We start from the raw sequence: 21,227 nt of genomic DNA, 5'->3' as shown, positions 1-21,227 counted from the left end.
CAGCCTCTTTTGAAGCTAGATGTGGTCATGTGACTAAGTTCTGACCATGGGAAGTGAGTATAAGTGATACCTGCCACTTTTGGTTGTGCAGTAGGGGATGAGCTCTTCTTCATCTTTCTCCCTACACACTTGTGAGAGTTACTACTATGGACAACTCCAGTGGGCACATGAGCACTGCAGTCTGTGCAAATGATGCTCTTTGTCATTGTGAATGTGGCTGCTTTGTCCCTGGCTGTGATGCAGACCTTAAGGCAAGAGCTGGAGTGGATGCTGAGGTAGAATCCTGCCTACTAGCCCTGTACTCTCACTGTACTAAGAAGTCTCTTTGTTATAGCAGCTTAGGCCGTACTGAACTAATACACTGGTATTTATAAACATTTTATTACATTTGAAAATAATTCGTAAGTGCAAGTTTCTCACTTTGGAAACATTCCACCCATGCACTGCGACTGCCATGAAATCAAATCCTATAATAACTTGAGTGCATGTAGCCAAATGGTTTCTAAAGACATTTTAAAAAATCCTTTCAATATCTTTTTCAGCAGAAAAAAAATAATACTTGATGTGGGATACAGACACACTTTAATATGGGATAGGACCTACAAATATAAATGTATCTAGCATCAATGAAATTCTGAAAAAGGCCTTGATCATTCTCAGTTCCCACAAGGTAGAAATTTCAGAATCACCTGTGATCTTTTCCTGTTAATTTATTCATTCAACAAATAGCATGTGGCAATAACTTTCAGACAATATATATAGTAGACAATAGCAAGATTGTATTCAGACATACCTAGGTTCCAGTCCTAATTCTGCTAGTTACTGTGTAACTTTGAGCAATCAATATAGGTCCCTACTTACCTCTAAAATGAGGACAATAATAATGCCTACTTATTGGCCAGGCATGATGGCTCACACTTGTAATCCCAACATTTAGGGAGGCTGCAGTAGGAGAAATGGTTGAGGTCAGGAGTTTCAGGCCAGCCTGGCCAATATAGTGAGACCCTGTCTCTATTTTTTTTTTTTTTTTTTTTTTTTTGAGATGGAGTCTCACTCTGTCACCCCAGGATGGAGGGCAGTGGCCCAATTTTGGTTCACTGCAACCTCCACCTCCCAGATTCAAGCGATTTTCTTGCCTCAGCCTCCTGAGTAGCTGGGATTACAGGCATGCGCCACCACAACCAGCTAATTTTTTATATTTTTGGTAAAGATGGGGTTTTACCATGTTGGCCAGGCTGGTTTCAAACTCCTGCCCTCAAGTGATCCCCACCCACCTCGGCCTCCCAAAGTGCTGGGATTACAGGTGTGAGCCACTGCGCTCGGCCCCGTCTCTATTAAATAAAACAATAATAATAATAATGCCTAACTATTGTGTAATAAATAACTTGACTGGCCTTTGTCCCTGGTTTCTGGTAAAGAGACTTTAAACCCTTAGAACTTCCTAAGTTGGCCGGGCGCGGTGGCTCAAGCCTGTAATCCCAGCACTTTGGGAGGCCGAGACGGGCGGATCACGAGGTCAGGAGATCGAGACCATCCTGGCTAACACGGTGAAACCCCATCTCTACTAAAAAATACAAAAAACTAGCCGGGCGAGGTGGCGGGCGCCTGTAGTCCCAGCTACTCGGGAGACTGAGGCAGGAGAATGGCGTGAACCCGGGAGGCGGAGCTTGCAGTGAGCTGAGATCCGGCCACTGCACTCCAGCCTGGGCGACAGAGCGAGACTCCGTCTCAAAAAAAAAAAAAAAAAAAAAAAAAAAAAAAGAACTTCCTAAGTAGCAGGAGTGTCTTTGTTATTTATGAGCTCCTTAGATTACACCTGAGTTTATGCTAACTAATGAGATGACACAGGGTGAGGATGGTCACCAGAAAGACCAACAATGTACTTAGAGGGTTGGGTCAATCTCCTAGGAGAGGAGGAGGACTGTGAAAGATTGAGTCCAGTCATGTGACCAATGATCCAAGCAATCATGCCTATGTAATGAGACCCCAATAAAAACTCTCAACACCAAAGCTCAGTAGAGCTTCCCAGTTGGTGAGCACAGCTATGTGCTAGGAAGGTGATGCCATGGGGGAGAGGTCATGAATGCTCTCAATTCAGAACTCTCCCAGACTCCACCCACATGGATCTTCATTTAACTGGTCCTGACTTATATCATTAGTGCCTTCCTGAGTTCTGTGAGTCATTCTAGAAAATTATTGTACCCTTGGGGGTCATGTGAAACTTTGAATTTACAGCCAGTTGGTCAGAAGCACAGGTGGCTTAGGGACCCCCCAAAATGCAACTGACATCTGAAGTGAAAATAGTTCTACTGGGGATTGTGCCATTAAACCTGTGGAGTCCACTGCCAACACTGGGTGGTTAGTATCAGAATTAAATTGTATTTCTGTACACCAGTTTGTGTGAGGATGCTACCTCAGAGGGTAGTAAAAGTTAAGAAAATAAACACAAAGCACTTGGCAGTAATAGTGATTATCTCATAAGGCTAGAAGGATTCAGTAAAATCAAATTCATGAAGTGCTTAGCTTAGTCGTAGTACTTGAGATTGCTGTGAGCCACACACTATGGAACTCATAATTTGCCCATTTTAATTGCTGAGTAATATTCCATTTCATGAAGATACCACAGAATATCCATTATTTTATTGATAGATACTTCAGCAGTTTCCAGTTTAGGGTATTAGTAATAAATTTGCAGTGAACATTGTCATATAAGCGTTTTTGTGGTATAGGTGTTTTCCTTTATTGTGAGTAAATTCCTAGGACTAAAACTAAATTATAGGGTCAGTGTATATTTAGTTTTATAAGAAATGCCAGACCATTTCTGAAAGTGTGTGTGCCATTTTACACTACCATCAAAAATATATGAGAGTTCTGGTTGCAGTACAACCTTGCCAACATTTGATGTTGTCAGTCTTTTACATTTTAATCATTCAGGTAAGAATGTAATGGAATTTCATTGTGGTTTTAATTTACATTTCCTTGATGATTAGTGATGCTGAGCATAGAAAATCAGAAAAAGAAAACAGAGAAACAATACACAGAACAAAGAGGTAACAAAAAATAAAAGGTAAGACTTAAGCTTTAATATATCAACATTACCTTATATCTAAATGGTCAGAATACATCAGTTAAAAGACAGATTGGCAGAGTGGAAAAAAGAATGACCTAACTACATGCTGTCTATAAAATACTATTTTACTTATTTATTATTTTCAAAGAGATACGGTCTTGGCTCACACAGTGGCTCACACCTGTAATCCCAGCACTTTGGGAGGTCAAGGTGGGTGGATCACATGCCAGGAGTTCAAGACCAGCCTGGCCAACATGGCAAAAACCCATCTCTATTACAGCTACAAAAATTAGCTGGGCATGGGGGCATACGCCTGTAATTCCAGCTACTCAGGTGGCTGAGGCACGAGAATCACTTGAATCTAGGAGGCAGAGGTTGCAGTGAGCTGAGATCATGCCTCTGCACTCCAGCCTGGGCAATGGAGTGAGACCCTTTCTCAAAATAATAACAATAATAATAATCAAGAGACAGGGTCTTGCTCTGTTTCCCAGGCTGCAGTGCAGTGGTATGATTGCAGCTCACTGTAATCTCAAATTCCTGGGCTCAAGCAATCCTCCCTGCCTCTGCCTCCCAAGTGGCTAGTACTGCAGATGAATACCACCACACCTAGCAAATTTTTTTTTTTTTTGTAGAGACAAGGTCTCACTCTGTTGTCCAGGCTACTCTCAAACTCCCAGCCTCAAGCAATCCTCTCACCTGGGACTCCCAAAAAACTCACTTTAAATACAATTATGCATGGCTTAACAACAGGGACATACTCTGAGAATGAGTTGTTAGGTAATTACATCATTGTGTGAACATCACAGAGCACACTTAAACAAACATGGATGGTATAAGCCTATTATACACCTAGGCTATATGCTATAGCCTACTGCTCCTAGGCTACAAACTTGTACAGCACATTATTGTACTGAATAATGTAGGCAACTGTAAAACAATGGTAAGTATCTGTGTATTTAAACATATCAAAACGTAGTAAAGGGAGAGTAAAAATGTGGTATATAGGCCACTTACCATGAATGAAGCTTGCAGGGCTGGAAGTTGTCCTGGGTGAGTCTATGTGTGAACAGTGAGTGAATGTGAAGGCCTAAAACATTACTGTACACTACTGTAGGTGTAAACATTGCACACTTAGGTTACACTACCTTTATTTTAAAATATTTTTCTTTCTTCAAAAACAAGTTAACCTTAACTTACTGTAAAATTTTTATTTTATAAACATTTAAATGTTTAAACTTTTTGACTCTTTCTATAATAATGGCCTACAGCACACATTGTATAGTTGTATAAAAATATTTTCTTTATATCCTTATTCTATATGCTTTTTTCTATTTTAAAATTTTTTCTTTTTTAAAACTTTTTAATTTTTTTAGTTAAAACTAAGACATACACATAGTAGCATCAGAATCATCAGGTTGTCACTAGGCAACAGAAATTTTTCAGCTCCATTATAATCTTATGAGACTACCATCATATATGTGGTCTGTTGTTGACCAAAACATCGTTATGTGGTATGTGACTGTATAACAATAAAGGCAGGTTGAAAGTAAGAGGGTGAAAAGGGATATATCATGTAAAACTAACCAAAGGAAAGCAGAGTGACTACAATAATATCATATAAAGTAAGCTTCAGGGGAAAGAAAATTATTAGAGACAGTGAAGAACACTATATAATAATAAAAGGGTCAATTCACCAGGAAGACATAGCAATCATAAATGTGTATGTATCAAACAACAGAGACACAAAATACGTGAAGCAAAAACTTACAGAATCCAAAGGTGAAATACGTAAATCCACAACAGTTGGAGATTTCAACACCTCTCTCTCAACAATCAGTAGAACAATGAGACAGAAAATCAGCAAGGATATAGAACAACTCACCCAATATCATTAACCATTGATTCTAATTAACATTTATAGAACATTGCATCCAACAACAGCAGAATACAGATCCTTTAAACTGCCCATAGCTTGAGGCCAGGTGTTTAAGACCAGCCTGGGCAACATAGTGAGAACCTGTCTCTTAAATAAATAAATAAACAAATGGGGGCGGGGGGGAGCTCAACATCACTAATCGTCAGAGAAATGCAAATCAAAACCACCATGAGACACCATCTCATGCCAGTCAGAATGGTGATTATTAAAAGGTCAAAAAACAACAGATGCTGGTGAGGTTGCAGAGAAAAAGGAACGCTTTTATACTGTTGGTGGGAGTGTTAATTACTTCAATCATTGTGGAAGACAAGTATGGTGATTCTTCAAAGACCTAGAGGCAGAAATACCATTTGACCCAGCAATCCCATTACTGGGTATGTACCCAAAGGAGTATGAATCATTCTATTATAACGATACATGCACATGTATGTTCATTTGCACTATTCACAATAGCAAAAACATGGAATCAATCCAAATGCCCATCAATGATAGACTCGATAAAGAAAATGTGATACATATACATTATGGAATACTATGCAGCAATAAAAAGGAACAAGATCATGTCCTTTGCAGGGACACGGATGGAGCTGGAAGTCATTATTCTCAGCAAACTAATGCAGGAACAGAAAACCATACACCCCATGTTCACTTACAAGTGGGAGTTGAATGATGAGAACACATGGACACATGGGGTGGGGGAACAACACACACCAGGGCCTATCAGGTGTGTGGTGGGGAAACAAAGAGCATAAGGAAGAATAGCTAATGGATACTGGGCTTAATAACTAGGTTATGGAATGATCTGTGCAGCAAACCACCATGGCACAAGTTTACCTATGTAACAAACCTGCACATCTTGCACATGTACCCCTGAACTTAAAAGTTGAAGATTTAAAAATTCATCTTATGAAGCTAGTATTTCCCTTCTACTCAAATCAGGCAAAGAAGTACAAAAGAAAGAAAACTACAGGCAATAACCCTCATAAACTTAGATGCAAAAAATCTTCAATGAAATATTCGCAAATCAAATGCAAGAAAGCAGTAAAAGATTTATACAGCTATGCAACGCTATTTATTCCAGCTATGCAACGCTAGTCAACATTAAAAAAACAGTCAATGTAATGTACATATTAACGGGCTAAAGAAAAATCACATGATTCTATCAATCAGTACAGAAAAAGTTTTCTCAAATTTCAACACCATTCATGATAAAAACTCTGAGAAAAATTGCAGTAAAAGGAGAACTTCCTCAGCTTGATAAAAAGCAGCTACCAAAAACCTATAGCAAACATTATATTTAATGGTGAAAGACTTAATGCTTTCCCTCCAAGACTGGAAACAAAGCAAGGATGTCTGCTATTACTACTCTTATTCAACACAGTACTGAAGTTTTAGTCAGTGCTATAAGGCAAAAAAAGGGGGATTACAGGCATACATATCAGAAAGGAAGAAAATAGAACTGTCCCAATTTGCAGATGACATGATGGTCTCCATAGAAAATCCTAAAGAATCTACAAAAAACTCATAGGACTAATAAGTGAGTTTAGTAAAGAAGTAGGACCCAAGATAAATACACAAAAATCAACTGCATTTCTATATACTCGCAGTGGAAACAGAAATTTTAAATACCATTTACAATCACTCAAAAAAGAGTGAAATACTTAGGTATAAATCTAACAAAACACACATAGGATTTGTATGCTGAAAGCTACAAACTGTTGATGAAACAAGTCAAAGAAGATCTAGATAAATGGTGAGAGATATTGTGTTCATGGACTGGAAGACCCAATGTAGCAAATATGTCAATTCTCCCCAAGTTGATAACAAACTTTAATGCAATTCCTATAAAAATCCCAAAAAGATTTTTATATGGCCACCAATCCAGATCTACCAACAGTTTTTTGTTTTTGTTTTTGTTTTTGAGATGGAGTCTCGCTCTGTCGCCCAGGCTGGAGTGCAGTGGCGCAATCTTGGCTCACTGCAAGCTCCACCTCCTGGGTTCACACCATTCTCCCACCTCAGCCTCCAAAGTAGCTGGGACTACAGGCGCCCGCCTAACTTTGTTTTTGTATTTTTAGTAGAGATGGGGTTTCACCATGTTAGCCAGGATGGTCTCGATCTCCTGACCTTGTGATTCACCTGCCTCAGCCTCCTAAAGTGCTAGGATTACAGGCATGAGCCACTGTGCCCGGCTCCAACAGTATTTTTTAGACATACATATCGCTCTAAAATTTGTATGGAAAGGCAAAGGAACTAGAATAACTAAAACCATTTTGAGGAAAAAATAAAGTGGAATCAATCATGCTACCTGATTTCAAGATTTATTATATAGTTACAGCAATCAAGACTGCAGTGCAGGTTGAATATCCCTTATCTGAAATGCTTGGGACCAGAAGTGTTTCAGATTTTAGATTTTTTTTTTTAGTTTGAAATATTTATACATGCACAATGAGATAGCTTGAGGATAAGATCCAAGTTTAAACACAAAGTTCATTTATGTTTCATATACACTTTATACACATAGCCTGAAGGTAATTTTATACAATAATTTAAATAATTTTGGCATGAAACAAAGTGTGGATACACTGAACCATCAGAAAGCAAAGGTGTTAACATCTCCACCACCCATGTGGACGATCTGTGATTGTTTGGCATCACCATCATTCCTGATTCTGAATTTATACGCTACCAATAAGCAATCATTTTCTAACACTTATTCACACATAAGTACTTAACAGTAAAAAATATGACATACCAGTAATACAATGAAAAAAATAGTGTATTCAGGTTAAGTGAGCCAGCACAGTAGTGTCACCAGAATACCTGTATCAGCTGTTAAGCAACAATAACAAATAACAGTAGGCTTTTAGTTTCCAAGTATGATGCTATGCTTTAAGAGGTTACTGTACACTGTATTTTATTTTTAGGTGAGAAGCAGCATCAGAAGCAGTTGAGGGACCAAGAAGTGGGTTCTGTAGAGAGGAAGAAGCATTCCTCTGGATGGCTTTTTTAAATGTTTCTTTCAGAGTCATCTGCCTCATTAATGACGCTTTTTGTCTTAGAAGTCTCTCTTTGATTTTATAAACTGACATGATTTCTTGTTCTGTTATGAATGCATGCTGCTCTAGTCCTTTAATAAGCCCATCACACATTTTTACCATGTCATCTATAGGCACTTTTTCTGCAGTGTTAACATCATCTTCATTATCATTACTATCATGATCACCTTGATTCAGAACCATTTTTGTTACTTCACCATTGGACAATGAATGAACAACTGGAACCTCGTTATTACTGTTAAAAACATCTTTGATATCCTCTTCTTCCAGCTTACTGACAGTCTCTGGATGTATATTTTTTGTATACGTAAGGAGGTCAGACATTATTTTTTTCTCACTTGACATATAGAATCCTTCCAAGTTACCATCTTGTTCATCATCATTACTGAACTTGCCAGTAAACTTCTCTGCTGCTTCACGACCAGCAGATGCTTTATTGCCACAAATCTTTAAAAATTTAATGCCATGTCTCTTCTTAAATTTCTGCAACCAGCCTGTTGAATATTCACAGTTCCCCTCAATTTTTAGTTCATTGTGATAGATCTTTGCTTGTTTCATGATCAGCACACCATTAAGTGGCATGTGTTCACTGAGACGCTGACGGATCCACTCTTTCAATACACGATCAAGATCTTCATTTTTAGCTTTATGAAGTGTTTTTCTATTTTTCAATAGTATCTGCTCATCACTTTCAGCATAAAACTTCAATAGTTTATCCTTCTGTTTCTTCAGGTCATATATGGTGGTCATTCCAACACCATACTCTTCTGTAAGATGTTTCACACTTACACCACTGTCCAGTTTCTCCAACAACTTGACTTTCTGTGCTATAGATAAACATAAATGCTTCCTCTTTTTCTTATCACTGATATTCACAGGGGTATCTTCAGATATTTTTGACATTTTCAACAATATATTTACACCACACAGCAGAGAATAAGCAAAAAAATGCAGTGAGTAATGCACATAGGTCTTGGCCCCATATGGGGCATTTTGGGAAACGTGTTGTTGGTGTGTCCAGCCTGCACACAGGCCATTTAATTACCCTTTGTGGGGATGGGTAATTCCAGGTGTGAGCAGAAAAACTGCAGCAGAAAAGAGCTGGGAGGGTCTTTTCCCCTTGGGGATGTTGCATGAACTGTGTGTTGTGCACCTGTGTTTTCACTGCAACTCACGTAAGTTCAGGTATGAAATTTTCCACTGGTGGCGTAATGTCAGTACTCAAAAAGTTTAGGATTTTGGAGCATTTCAGATTTCAGATTTTTAGATTATGGATGCTCAACCTGTATTGGTAGAGGAATAAACACATAGATCAATGGAACAGAATACAGAAACTGGAAATAGGATCACACAAATATGTGCCACTGGTTTTGACAAAGCATAAAAGCAATTCAACGGAGGAAACATAGCCTTTTGAACAAATGGTGTTGGTGTAATGTAACATGCATATGCAAACAAACAAAAGAACAACAACAGCAACAGCAACCAAAGTTTTACACCTATTTTAAAAAATAACTCAAAATGTATCATAGACTTAAATGTAAAATAAAAAAATCTTTTAAAAAATAGACAGTAGAAGGTCTTCAGGATCTAGGGCTGGGCAAAGAGTTATTAAACCAAAAGCATCAATAAAAGGAAAAGTGGATAAACTGGACCTTATCACAATGACAAACTTTTGCTCTGCAAAGGATACAGTTAAGAGGATGAAAATACAAGCCATGCACTGTGAGAAACTATTTACAAAGCACATATTCGACAAAGGGCTAATATCTAGAATGTATAAAGATATCTAAAAACTCAACAGTACAAAAAACAATTAATCAGAAAATGGGCAAAAGACATGAACAGACATTTCATTGAAGGGAATATACACATGGTAAATAAGCACATGAAAAGATGTCTTACATCGTTAGTCAATAGGAAAATACAAATTAAAACCACAAGACACCACCACACACCTATTAGAATGGCTAAAATAAAAGCTAATGCTCGTGAGGATGCAGAGAAACTGGATCATTCATACACTGGTGGTGGGTATGTAAAATGGTACAGCCACTCTGGAAAGCATTTTGACAGTTTCTTAAAAAACAAAACATGTAACTACCATGCAACCCAGCAACTGCACTCCTGGACATTTATTCTGGAGAAGTGAAAACTTAAGTTCGTACAAAAACCTGTACACAAATGTCTACAGTACCTTTACTCAGAATATCTGAAAACTGGAAACAACCCAGGTGCTCTTCAGTGAGTGAACGGCTAAACTGTGGTACATTCATACTATGGACTACTACTCATCAATAAAAAGAAATGAACTATTGATACATGCAACAACTTGGATAAGTCTCCAGAGAATTATGCTGAGTGAAAAAAAAATTCTAAAAGGTTGCATACTGTATGATTCCATCCATCTATACAACACAGACGTTCGCCAGGAATTAACAAACAGTGTAACTACAAAGAGCAACATGAGGGATCCTTGTGGTGATGAAAATATTCTGCATCTTGACTGTATCAATGTCAGTATCCTGGTTGTGATATTGTATTACAGTTTTGCAAGGTGTTTCCATTGGGGAAAGCTGGGTAAAGGACACACATAATCTGTCCGTATTATTGCTTACAACTGCATATGAGTCTCCAATTTTCTCAAATAAAACATCTGATTAAAATAGTACATATGTGATTTCTCTTGTCCAAACCCTGATAATTTGAACCCTTCATCAGACTGGAAAATTTCTCTTCTATTCCTAGTTTGCTGAGTCTTTTGGTCAGAAGAGGTGTTTATTTTTGCCAACAGATTTATCTGTATGTATTGAACATAATCATAGCTTTTATTTTAAAAAAGTTTTTGTTTTATTATTTCTTCCAATGAAGGCTTTTCTCTTCTAACGTAAATTACGTTGTTTGATTTCAGAATGCAAAACCAACCTTGCATTCCTGGGATAAACCCTACTTCACCATGATGTATTAATCCTTTTATAAATTGCTGGATTTGATTTGCTAATATTTGCTTAGGATCTTTATGTCTATGTTTATGAAATGTTTTTCAGACACCTAGACAGTCATTCCCTCAGCTTCTGGAGTTGGTTGCTGATGATTCACAACTGAGTCCTTCTCTGGGGGCCCCCCTCCATCAAGGGAAGCAGTCTTGCCAAAAACAACAAACAAACAAACAAAAAATCACAGCGCCTCTACAAGTGTAGCCTGTATCCATGACTGGTCAATGCAAGGATACGAGTTTCTGGCCCCCTTGCTTTAATGTGGAACTACTCTGAAGGGTCATCCTAGGCTCCAAGCATCCCTTGGGATTGGTAAAGCCCTCTGCTGAAACCGTTTTGCAGGCCAACTTCTCGCTCTGCCTACAAATTCCTCTTTCCTTCACTTTCTTACAGGTGCTGATCTTTTAAGTTCTCCCTATCCCCACCAATAACCTTGTAGGCAAGCTAATCTCCCTCTTGCGACCCCCAGGGGCTCAACCCAGGACATACCATGTTACCGTTTTATTTTTCTTTTCATAGCACTTAACACCTTAGACGTGAAATAACTTTATTTACTTCTTAAATACTTATTGTCTGCTGTAAGAATGTAAGCTTACCAGGACAGAGCTTTCTCATACGCTATGCACCGCTGTATCAAGCGCCTAGGGCAGGGCCTGCAGAACATAGCAGGCACTAAATACTGGTTGTTGAATGAACCGAGGAGGCCGGCCTGCGCTGGGTCCTGGAATCACACATTCCCCCCTCCAGCTTTTAACACGCACCTGGGAGCCGCGGCTTGGGGCGTGCCCCTGAGTCCCGCCCCTCATACCACGCCCCCAGGCCCAGGGAGAGGGCGGGGTCCCGCGGACGCAGCGGTGGGCACGATGCGGCAACCCGCGGTTCGGCTGTTGCGCCTGGGTCGGGTGCCGTACGCCGAGCTGCTGGGGCTGCAGGACCGCTGGCTGCGGCGGCTACAGGCCGAGCCAGGCACTGAAGCCTCGTCGGCGACTGAGGCGGGCGCGCTCCTGCTCTGCGAGCCCGCGGGGCCCGTGTACACGGCCGGGCTGCGCGGCGGCCTGACGCCCGAGGAAACTGCGCGGCTACGGGCCTTGGGCGCCGAGGTGCGCGTCACAGGCCGCGGTGGCCTGGCCACCTTCCACGGCCCGGGCCAGCTGCTTTGCCACCCGGTACTCGACCTGCGGCGTCTCGGTCTGCGCTTGCGCATGCACGTAGCGGCGCTGGAGGCGTGCGCCGTGCGCCTGTGCGAGCTCCAGGGCCTGCAGAACGCCCGCGCGCGGTCCCCGCCCTACACCGGCGTCTGGCTGGACGATCGCAAGATCTGCGCGATCGGTGAGCGCCGCGGCGCAGGGCGGGACCTGAGAGCCGGGGTCGGAGCTTGAGGCCTGGGGGCGGGGTCTGACGGGGCTGGACCAATGGAGGTGAGGGTAGAACTCGGGCCGGGAGGAGGCGTATCTAGCGCGGGCCTTGAATCACAGCTACCCGCTGCGTTTGAGTTTTTAAGACCTTTCCCGGATACCATATAGTCAGAAGCAGAAGGCACGTTACATCATCTAGTCGAACACGCATTTCTGTGAATGGAGGGACAGGAGAAGTGGATTGCCAGGTTACTTCCAGCCAATCACAATGTCATGGCAATAAGGGTGCTAATTTTCAAACTTTTTTTTTTTTAAGACGGAGTCTCGCTGTGTCTCCCAGGCTGGAGTGCAGTGACGCAACCTCGGCTCACTGCAAGCTCCGCCTCCCGGGTTCACGCCATTCTCCTGCATCAGTCTCCCGAGTAACTGGGACTACAGGCGCCCACCACCAGCCCGGCTAATTTTTTGTATTTTTAGTAGAGATGGGGTTTCACTGTGTTGGCCAGGATGGTCTCGATCTCATGACCTCGTGATCCGCGTGCCTCGGCCTCCCAAAGTGCTGGGATTACAGGCGTTAGCCACTGCGCCGGTCCCCAAACTTTTTTTTTTTTTTTTTTTTTTTAAGTATTGGAATCTGTTAAAAGACATTTCCTGGAATCCTCATGATGAGTGCAGCTGCCTTGAAGCCACGCACCCCTTCCTTTCATTTGTTTCCTTTTCCTATCTGTGCACAATTCCTTGTTTCTCCAGAAACAAAATTTGAAAACTAGTGATCTAGTCCAGTTCTCTCATCCCCCTGAGAGGGACCCCGAAGCCTGGAGAGTGGAGGGTATCTACTCTAAGACCCTTTGACTTGCCTTGCAGGAGTCCGCTGTGGAAGGCACATCACGTCCCACGGCCTGGCTCTCAACTGCTCTACGGACCTCACGTGGTTTGAGCACATTGTGCCCTGTGGACTGGTTGGGACAGGCGTCACTTCCTTGAGTAAGGAGCTCCAGAGGCACGTCACCGTGGATGAAGTAATGCCACCTTTCCTTGTGGCCTTTAAGGAGATCTACAAGTGCACACTGATCTCAGAGGACAGCCCCAACTGAAGAGTACTCATATTATAACAGCGAGGATGCTCGTGCCTTGGGAAGCACGAAGCCTGACTTGAGTCACCTACTGAAACACAGATTTTAGACCTGGCGTATCATTCACTGATCATGAAACTAAGGACATACCATGAGCTCTGAGCCACTGTTTTCATATGTATCCTGTTTTATTTATATCTAAATGTGACAACACTGAAAAGCAACACATGCTGTATAAAACAGCACTACTATTGACAGCAGTGTCTCAGCTTAGAGAAATTCAGATGTCATAGATTGTCATTTCTCTATTGTTACTTCCTCAATACTGTGTCTAACTGAGCAATTCTGGGCTCTAGTTCCCTCAATTTTGTGGAAATCAAATCTCTGAATGGCACAGGTGAAGGTGATATGATGCGGTGTTTTATTCTCAAGAGACCTGGGTTCTTTCTGCAATAAAGGGAAAAGGGAAGAACCTTCAAAGAATAAAATGGAATCTTACCTTCCTGGGTTTGATTCCCCAAGTTTGATAATTTAGCAGTTTTTAGTTGGGTTACCCTGAGCTAGGCCAAAGACTGGAGAAAGAACAAGAATAATTTCTCACACTGTACAAATGCCAAAGGTAGAAGTGAGTTTTTTTATATGAGACCTGTAAGTTTGTAAGGCTGCATATTATCTGTTGCTGTGTAACAAATCATCAAAACTTAGTGACTTAACAGTAAACATTAATTATCGTTTGTGGGTCAGGAATTTGGGGGAAGCTTAGCTGGGTGTTTGTAGGTTGGGGTCTCCCACGAACTTGCAGTTATGATGTCAGCTGCAGTTATTCAAAGACTTGGCTGGGCTCTAGGATTGGCACCCCATATGGTGCACTTGCTTGCCTGGTTGGTTGTGGTTGTTGACAAGAGGCCTCAGTTCCTCACCATGTGGACCTCTCTATAGGGCTGCTTGATAGTTCTCATGACAGGGCAACTGGCTTCCCCTAGAGCAAGTCATGCCAAAGGGAGACAATCTGGAAGCCACAATGTTTTTCATGACCCAGCCTCGGAAATCATACAGGCATTTCTGTAGTCTTCTAACAGATGAGCCCTGTTCAGTGTGGAAGGGACTTCACTAGGGCAACAAGAGGTGAGGATTATTAGGGGCCATCTTGAAGAATGCCTACCAAGCCTATTAAGAGTGGAAAGAGCCTTGAATGAGAAGTCAGGGGACCCTGGTTCCAGTTCTGGCTCTGTGGAAAAGTCGTTTACTCTCTGGTCTTCAGTTTCTCCTTAAACCAGTGCTGTTCAACAGAAATACAATGCAAGCCACATTGTAATTTGACATTTTATAGGATCCATGTTAAAAAGGTAAAAGAAATGAGTGATGTTAATTTTTTTTTTTTTTTTTAAGAAATGAGGCCTCACTATGTTGCCCAAGCTGGTCTCAAACTCCTGGGCTCAAGGGATCCTTCTGCCTCAGCCTCACAAAGTGCTGGGATTACAGGTATGAGCCACCATGCCTGGCCTATGATGTTAATTTTAGTATTTTAATTAACCCAATATGCAAAAATATCAATATAAAGCAATATAAATGTTTTCTTGAGATATTTCACGTTCCTTTTCTCATGCTGAGTCTTCAAAATATAGTGTGTATTTTACACTTATAGCACACCTCATTTTGGACTAGCCACATTTTAAAAGTGCTCATTGGGCACATGATGATGGTGCCTTAGACCGACCATTCTCACATGTAAAGTCCCTTTGAGTTCCCAAGGTTCTGTGGTCTCACTGGCTTCTAGGAAGAAAGGTAAATCCTCCTACATCTGAGGTCTGATTTTTTTTAATGCAAATAATTTATATCAATTATTCAAGCTGAAAAGGACTTTAGAGGTTTATTCCTACCCCCTCGTTGTAAAGAGATGAAAACAAGAATTAGGAAAACCCTGAAAGTCAAAGTAAATTAATGCCAAAGCCGGCACTGAGTCTTAGGTATAAGCCCCTTTCTCATGCTCTTTTCCTGCTGTGCACACTGATTTAGAGCTTGGAACAAGAAGGTTTAAGTGTCATGGACATTCCATCAATATTAGTTGATTGATGGTTTATCACCTGTAATTTGGTCCATATTCTTCCTGGGCCTTAGTTTCCCATCCACAGGGCCACTGCTGCTGTTGTAGGGGTGTGGGAGTGAGGAGTCATTGATAATTACTTTGAGTTATTATTGCCAAAAAGGAAAATAATTATTCCAGGAAAAGTGGAGTTAGATTCTCATAGATGGAAGGCCATGCACAGTGTTTCTACCTATCTGATACTCAGCCTCCCTCTCTAGCAGCCCTAACAAATGACCATACAACTTGTTCTTGAATGCTTCCAGAGACTGGAAAAGAAATAGACATGTGCTCAGCACTTACGTATAGTGCCACATACAGTCATACTGTGTTAGCCTCTTAAGTACACGCTCTCATTTGACAGCCTGTTCCATTCTTCTGGACCATAGAGAATCTGTACACAGTTGTAGTGGCTGATTTGCTTGACCTTCCTGAACCTCAGTTTCATTACATGAAACAAGGATGGTGGTAAGAATTAGATGACATAATTATAGGTAAAGCATTGAGGGTAATGTTGGCCCAGAGTAAAACTTCAGTAAATCTTAACATTATTATTATCACCGTCTGTCCTCCATGAGCCTTCTCCAGGGAAATTATCCCCAGATCCTTTGAGTTCCCCTCAAGGCAATAGGCTCCGCAGGAGTAGAGCTGCTTCTGCCTTGTTTCCTTCTGCATCTCCAGCACGTAGCACTGGGCTTGACATACAGAAGGCTATTTGAACATATCGATTAAGGGGAATTGAACTGTTTAAACTCTTCTCCCAGCCTGCCCATCTGTCTGTGCACCAGCCCCAGCTCATGTGTGTCCCATTAGGTGCAGCACTCACGGCTGAGCACAGCAGTCTTAGTGTGGACAGACCAGCACAGAGTACAGGAAACTGTTGCTTCCTGTGCTGGACTTGGGGAACACAAACTGGCCCTCATGGTGCTGGCCTGCAGACGAGTTCTTTTTGGCTTACAGGATTTTATATATGTGTGTATGTATCTGGTTAAGTTTAGTAATTGCCAACATTTAAAAAATGGGAAATTGTCATGTAAAAATTTGGTTTTCTGGCTTCTTATGAAAATTGGAGAGATCTGGAAACACTGGGCCATCGGCCTGACAATTGGAAGCAGGTATTTTGTTGTTGTTGTTGTTTTGTGTGTGTGTGTGTGATAGAGTCTCACTCTGTTGCCCTGGGTTCAAGCGATTCTCCTGCCTCAGCCTCTCAAGTAGCTGGGATTACAGGCATCTGCCACCATGCCCAGCTAATTTTTGTATTTTTAGTAGAGATGGGGTTTCACCATGTTGGCCAGGCTGGTCTTGAACTCCTGGCCTCAAGTGATCCACCCGCCTCAGCCTCCCAAAGTGCTGGGATCACAGGCGTGAGCCACCATGCCCAGCCAGAAGCAGGTATGTTTTTAAAATTGCAATTTCCAGTTGGCTGCAGCACCTCTCCTCCCTTCCCCACTTGTTGACATTAGCTTTCTGGCCCCTGTAGGCATTTGAGTTGGTGACCCCTAATCTAGACATTTCCTTGTTCTGAGACACAGCAGAGTCTCGGTGGACCCATCATAGTATTGGTTTTACACCACAGTCATGGGGAGCCCTTTAAGAAAGGGCCATGACTTACTCATTCCTGTGTCCCTGGCCCCTGGCTCAGGGCCTGGCACAGTATAGACAGCAGAAAATGTATGATAGTTTTTAATCTTCACCAAATATTTCTGGCTCTCTGCTTTCTGGACACATGGCAGGATTGTGCTTTGTGGCCCCCACGTGGGTGAGTAGGGGCAAGGTCAAATTCTTCTGGTTAATTTATGAATGGAGGTGGCATGTCACTTCTGAGCTGGAGCATTGACTAGCTGGTGCCAGGCCTTTCAGAGTTTCCCTCTGGAACAGTGACCAACAACGTTGAAGATGGTGGCTGCTTCCTGAGGGACTGCAATGATCAGAGCCCCCTGCTGATGATGGACATGCATTGGAGTTCAGTCACATATATGTCACAGCACAACCTAGCCTGCTATAACTAACGTAATTGTTTATATTAATCAGAACTCTTATATTTGTAAGTGTAGAAAGCCAATTCTAACATGAGCCAAAAAAATAACAAGGGTGGGGGTTATTGGAAAAGGTACTAGAGTCTCATAGAATCCAAGAGTAAGGCAGCAGCTGAAGAAGAGAACGGGAGTGTGAAGCCCTTTAGGAACTCAGGTAGTCTTTTCCCTCCCACTCTCTGTCATGTTTTGTGGCATGTGTTTGCTTCATTTTGTCTTGCTTCAGTTCAGCTTTCTCTATTTCCCAGGCCACATGGTGGAACATGGCTGCTGCTGCTTCCGCCACTGCGGCTGCTATCCATGAATGTTGGGGTAGAATCAAAGTTTCTTGCTTGAGCAGCTGGGTGGATGGATGCTAAAGATACTGCTGGGTTGGAGAACACCAGATAAGGACCAAGTTTGGAGAGAAAGATGATGAATTCAGTTTTTGATAAATCAAGTTTGAGATACTCATGGGAGAGGCAAGCAGAGAGAGCCAAGAGGCAGTTGGGTCTGGAGAATGAGTGGGATGAGTGAAGGTTTAGGTGTAGAAGCTCTAAGAGAGGAGAGCAGAGGACTGTTAAGTGTGAGACACAGGCTGTGTGAGGCACGGGCTGGCAAGGAGGAGTAGGCCAAGTAGACTGAGAAGTAGAGAATAAGTGGTGCAGGGGCACAGAATGGGACAACGTGACTGTCTCATCCTCTGGCAGTCTCTTTCTCCGGCAACCCAACAAGATAGGCAAGGTTATTTTATGGATGAGAAAACCAAGGCTCCGAGAGGTCAAGTGCCTTGTGAGAGAGGTCATGCTGTTGATAAGGGCAAGGTGAGTCTGGGCTTCCAGTGCGGGCTCTGAAGGGTGAGTGAGGCAGGCCTGCAGGAGGAGCCCCCAGTAACAGGTGGTGAGTGGGTAGGCAAAGCGGGAGGATATAGAACAGGAGGCCAGAGTTAGGCTGAGGTCTAGCTGTGGCATCAGGTCAGGCTACTGCTGTGGGTTCCTGGCTCTCCTTCCTGCTTGGACAGATCCCACCTCTGGTTTCCCACTGGGGCCGTTCCTTAAGGAAGGAAGCTGAGCATATGAAGGAGGATATTTAACACCCTGACTTTCCTCCTTTGAAAAAGCCTCTTCTTGTTTGTTCAGAGTCTTTTCCTCAAAATAAACAGATTGTCCAGAGTCTGGTGAATGAGTGCTGAGGGTGAGGACGTGACCAACTGCAGTTACTAGTCCCGTGTCTCGTTCCCCCCTGAGGCTGGCAGGAAACTGAACAGAGCCAGCTCTGGCAGCATGACCAGGTATCAGGCACCTCGCTTTGTGTAAAAATCGCTCTTTGACAGTGTCTCCTTATGTTGTCCAGGCTGGTCTCAAACTCCTGGGCTCAAGAGATCCTCCTGTCTCGGCCTCCCGAAGTGCTAAGTAGGATTACAGGTGTGAGCCACCACACCTGGCTGTAAAAATGTACTTATTCTCCAGCCTCTTTTGTATAAATCGTAGTAAGGGATGGGACTAATGATGTTATCTGTGAAAATAGCCACCATTTACCCATAAGACAAAACTTGGGGCCCATCTACCCTGACCACATCATGATGTTCATCTGCAGCTGTTGCAAGGTGTTCAGATTATATAAATACAAATGGCATAAACACTTTAAAAGAAGTGCAATTCTCGAAAATTGGACTAAAGCATTCTGTAAAGCAACAGATAATAATGAGCTTACAGTGGATAATTCATTTGAATTTGAAAAATACAGAAATGAGCCTGTCAAATACCAGCAAGAACTATGAAATAAAACTACTGATGCAATGAAGACAGTTGGAAAGATCAAACAAATGCCAACCTAAATTTATAATGAACAAATTGAAGAAAAATAAAGGACTATAGAAAGCTCAGAACATCAAAGAAGTCAGGTAAAACTCATCTCATCTTGACCCCTCTTTCAGGCAAAGGAAAGCAGCTGGAAGAAAAGATGTTACAACCGTTACAACAGGATGCAGACATGAAAGAGGCTTCCTAAAAATCTCATTGTCTATAACCATTTATATATTTACATTCGAAAATCTCCTTTGGAGACTTAGAAACTCTAAATTATTGACTTATTTTTTGTATAAGATCACTCAAATGAAAGGTGATTAAAAATCATCTACATTGCTGTCTACAAAACATCAGATAATATGGATGTTAGATTGCATCTCATTGTTAAGTCTTTACCGCTAGATATGTTTGTAAATACAGAAATGAAATGTGGACATAAAATGGTTATGCTATTTGGTTAATGGTACTAGGCAACATTTCTGTAATTAATGACATTCAAAAATTTATGGCCAGTGATATATATAAAGTAAAATTTTCTTTGCAGTAAAATATGCCCTTTATTGTTATAGAAGGGAGGATATAAGGAATCAACAGTTTGTATGAGAATAGCTCAAATAGTATCTTTTATTTTGATTTTAATATTTCTTATTTTGGTTTATTAGCATCTTAGAACAAAATGGCCTTATATAATGAAGCCTATTATGCTGGACTGTTTTGACCTGTTTTAATTGTTCTGACAGATAGTTGGGGATGAAAGCCGAATAGCATTTGCCTGAAATGACTGACACTATATAATTTCTGCTTTGGCAATACTCAGTTCTAACTTGTGATTCCTGGTAGAACAGACTTTTTTTTTTTTGAGCCTAGCAATGATCTAGAAGCAGATGTTATCTCAGTGCCTTTTAAAATTTGTTGTGTGGTTTTCTTTTAAAAAGCCATACAATAATTTTGGAAAACAATGTATGGGTAGAACATCTGTCTGTAATTTGCACGCAAAACCACTTTTAATGGGTACAAAGTTAAATTAGGAGGAATACGTTCAGATGTCCTATTGCACAGTAGGATGACAATAGTTAATGCATTGAATGTTCTTGCTACAAATAAATGATAAATGTTTGAGTTGATGGGTGTGCTAATTACACTGATTTGATTGATACACATTGTATGTGAAACAGTACATATGCCATAAATATTTACAATTATGTTTCAGTTTAACTTTTTTTTGTTTTTTTTTTTTTTTTTGAGACGGAGTCTCGCTCTGTCGCCCAGGCTGGAGTGCAGTGGCCGGATCTCAGCTCACTGCAAGCTCCGCCTCCCGGGTTCACTCCATTCTCCTGCCTCAGCCTCCCGAGTAGCTGGGACTACAGGCGTCCGCCACATCGCCCGGCTAGTTTTTTGTATTTTTTAGTAGAGACGGGGTTTCACCATGTTAGCCAGGATGGTCTCGATCTCCTGACCTCGTGATCCACCCGTCTCGGCCTCCCAAAGTGCTGGGATTACAGGCTTGAGCCACCGCGCCCGGCCTCAGTTTAACTTTTTAAAAAACATTTCTAATGTAAAAAGTATCTCTCAAACTGTAGGTTAACTTCTTGATTTATATTTAAATATGAATCTTAAGCAAAATAGTGAAAATAACCATCTTGATTTAGTGTTTTTGTCCCATATGTGAATTGTATATACTTAGAGGACAATAAAATCAACTGAGCTGTAAGCTTAGAATAGGACTGAGGGGTAATTTTGCACAGCAGCTTTACAAATGGTACATTGTTACATTGATGCTTCAAAACTCTCTCTCTCTCTCTCTCTCTCTCTCTCTCTCTGTAAATGGCTAAAGG

The 21,227-nt window shown here is 41.6% G+C and overlaps 2 protein-coding genes across 5 annotated transcripts; one reads left to right on the top strand and one right to left on the bottom strand.

Moving 5' to 3' along the window:
* Positions 1–7,308: 7,308 nt before the first annotated feature.
* On the bottom strand, positions 7,309–12,259 carry LIPT2-AS1 (LIPT2 antisense RNA 1). Its single transcript, XM_015115198.3, has 2 exons — positions 11,658–12,259; positions 7,309–9,348 (listed from the first exon to the last, which is right to left on the bottom strand). The coding sequence occupies exon 2, from the start codon at positions 8,966–8,968 to the stop codon at positions 7,907–7,909; it is 1,062 nt and encodes a 353-aa protein (XP_014970684.3). The 5' UTR covers positions 8,969–9,348; positions 11,658–12,259; the 3' UTR covers positions 7,309–7,906.
* Positions 11,682–20,516, top strand: LIPT2 (lipoyl(octanoyl) transferase 2). Of its 4 annotated transcripts, XR_013403318.1 has the most exons (3): positions 11,682–12,390; positions 13,281–14,971; positions 19,521–20,516. XR_013403318.1 is itself a non-coding variant. In XM_077961295.1 (2 exons), the coding sequence occupies exons 1-2, from the start codon at positions 11,682–11,684 to the stop codon at positions 13,398–13,400; spliced, it is 600 nt and encodes a 199-aa protein (XP_077817421.1). In that variant the 3' UTR covers positions 13,401–15,072.
* The last annotated feature ends 711 nt before the right edge of the window (positions 20,517–21,227 follow it).

This window comes from Macaca mulatta, chromosome 14, assembly GCF_049350105.2.
Source record: "Macaca mulatta isolate MMU2019108-1 chromosome 14, T2T-MMU8v2.0, whole genome shotgun sequence".
Lineage (NCBI taxonomy): Eukaryota > Metazoa > Chordata > Mammalia > Primates > Cercopithecidae > Macaca > Macaca mulatta.
Note: the sequence above shows the minus strand (reverse complement) of the source record. Positions and strands in the feature narration are given on the sequence as shown.

Bases quoted from the DNA above. Each gene is read 5' to 3' on its own strand.
- LIPT2-AS1 (XM_015115198.3), bottom strand. From the start codon at position 8,968: ATGTCAAAAATATCTGAAGATACCCCTGTGAATATCAGTGATAAGAAA.
- LIPT2 (XM_028832853.2), top strand. From the start codon at position 11,682: ATGCACCGCTGTATCAAGCGCCTAGGGCAGGGCCTGCAGAACATAGCA. The intron at 12,429-13,280 runs GTCGGAGCTTGA...CTTGCCTTGCAG, and splicing joins GGCGGGACCTGAGAGCCGGG to GAGTCCGCTGTGGAAGGCAC.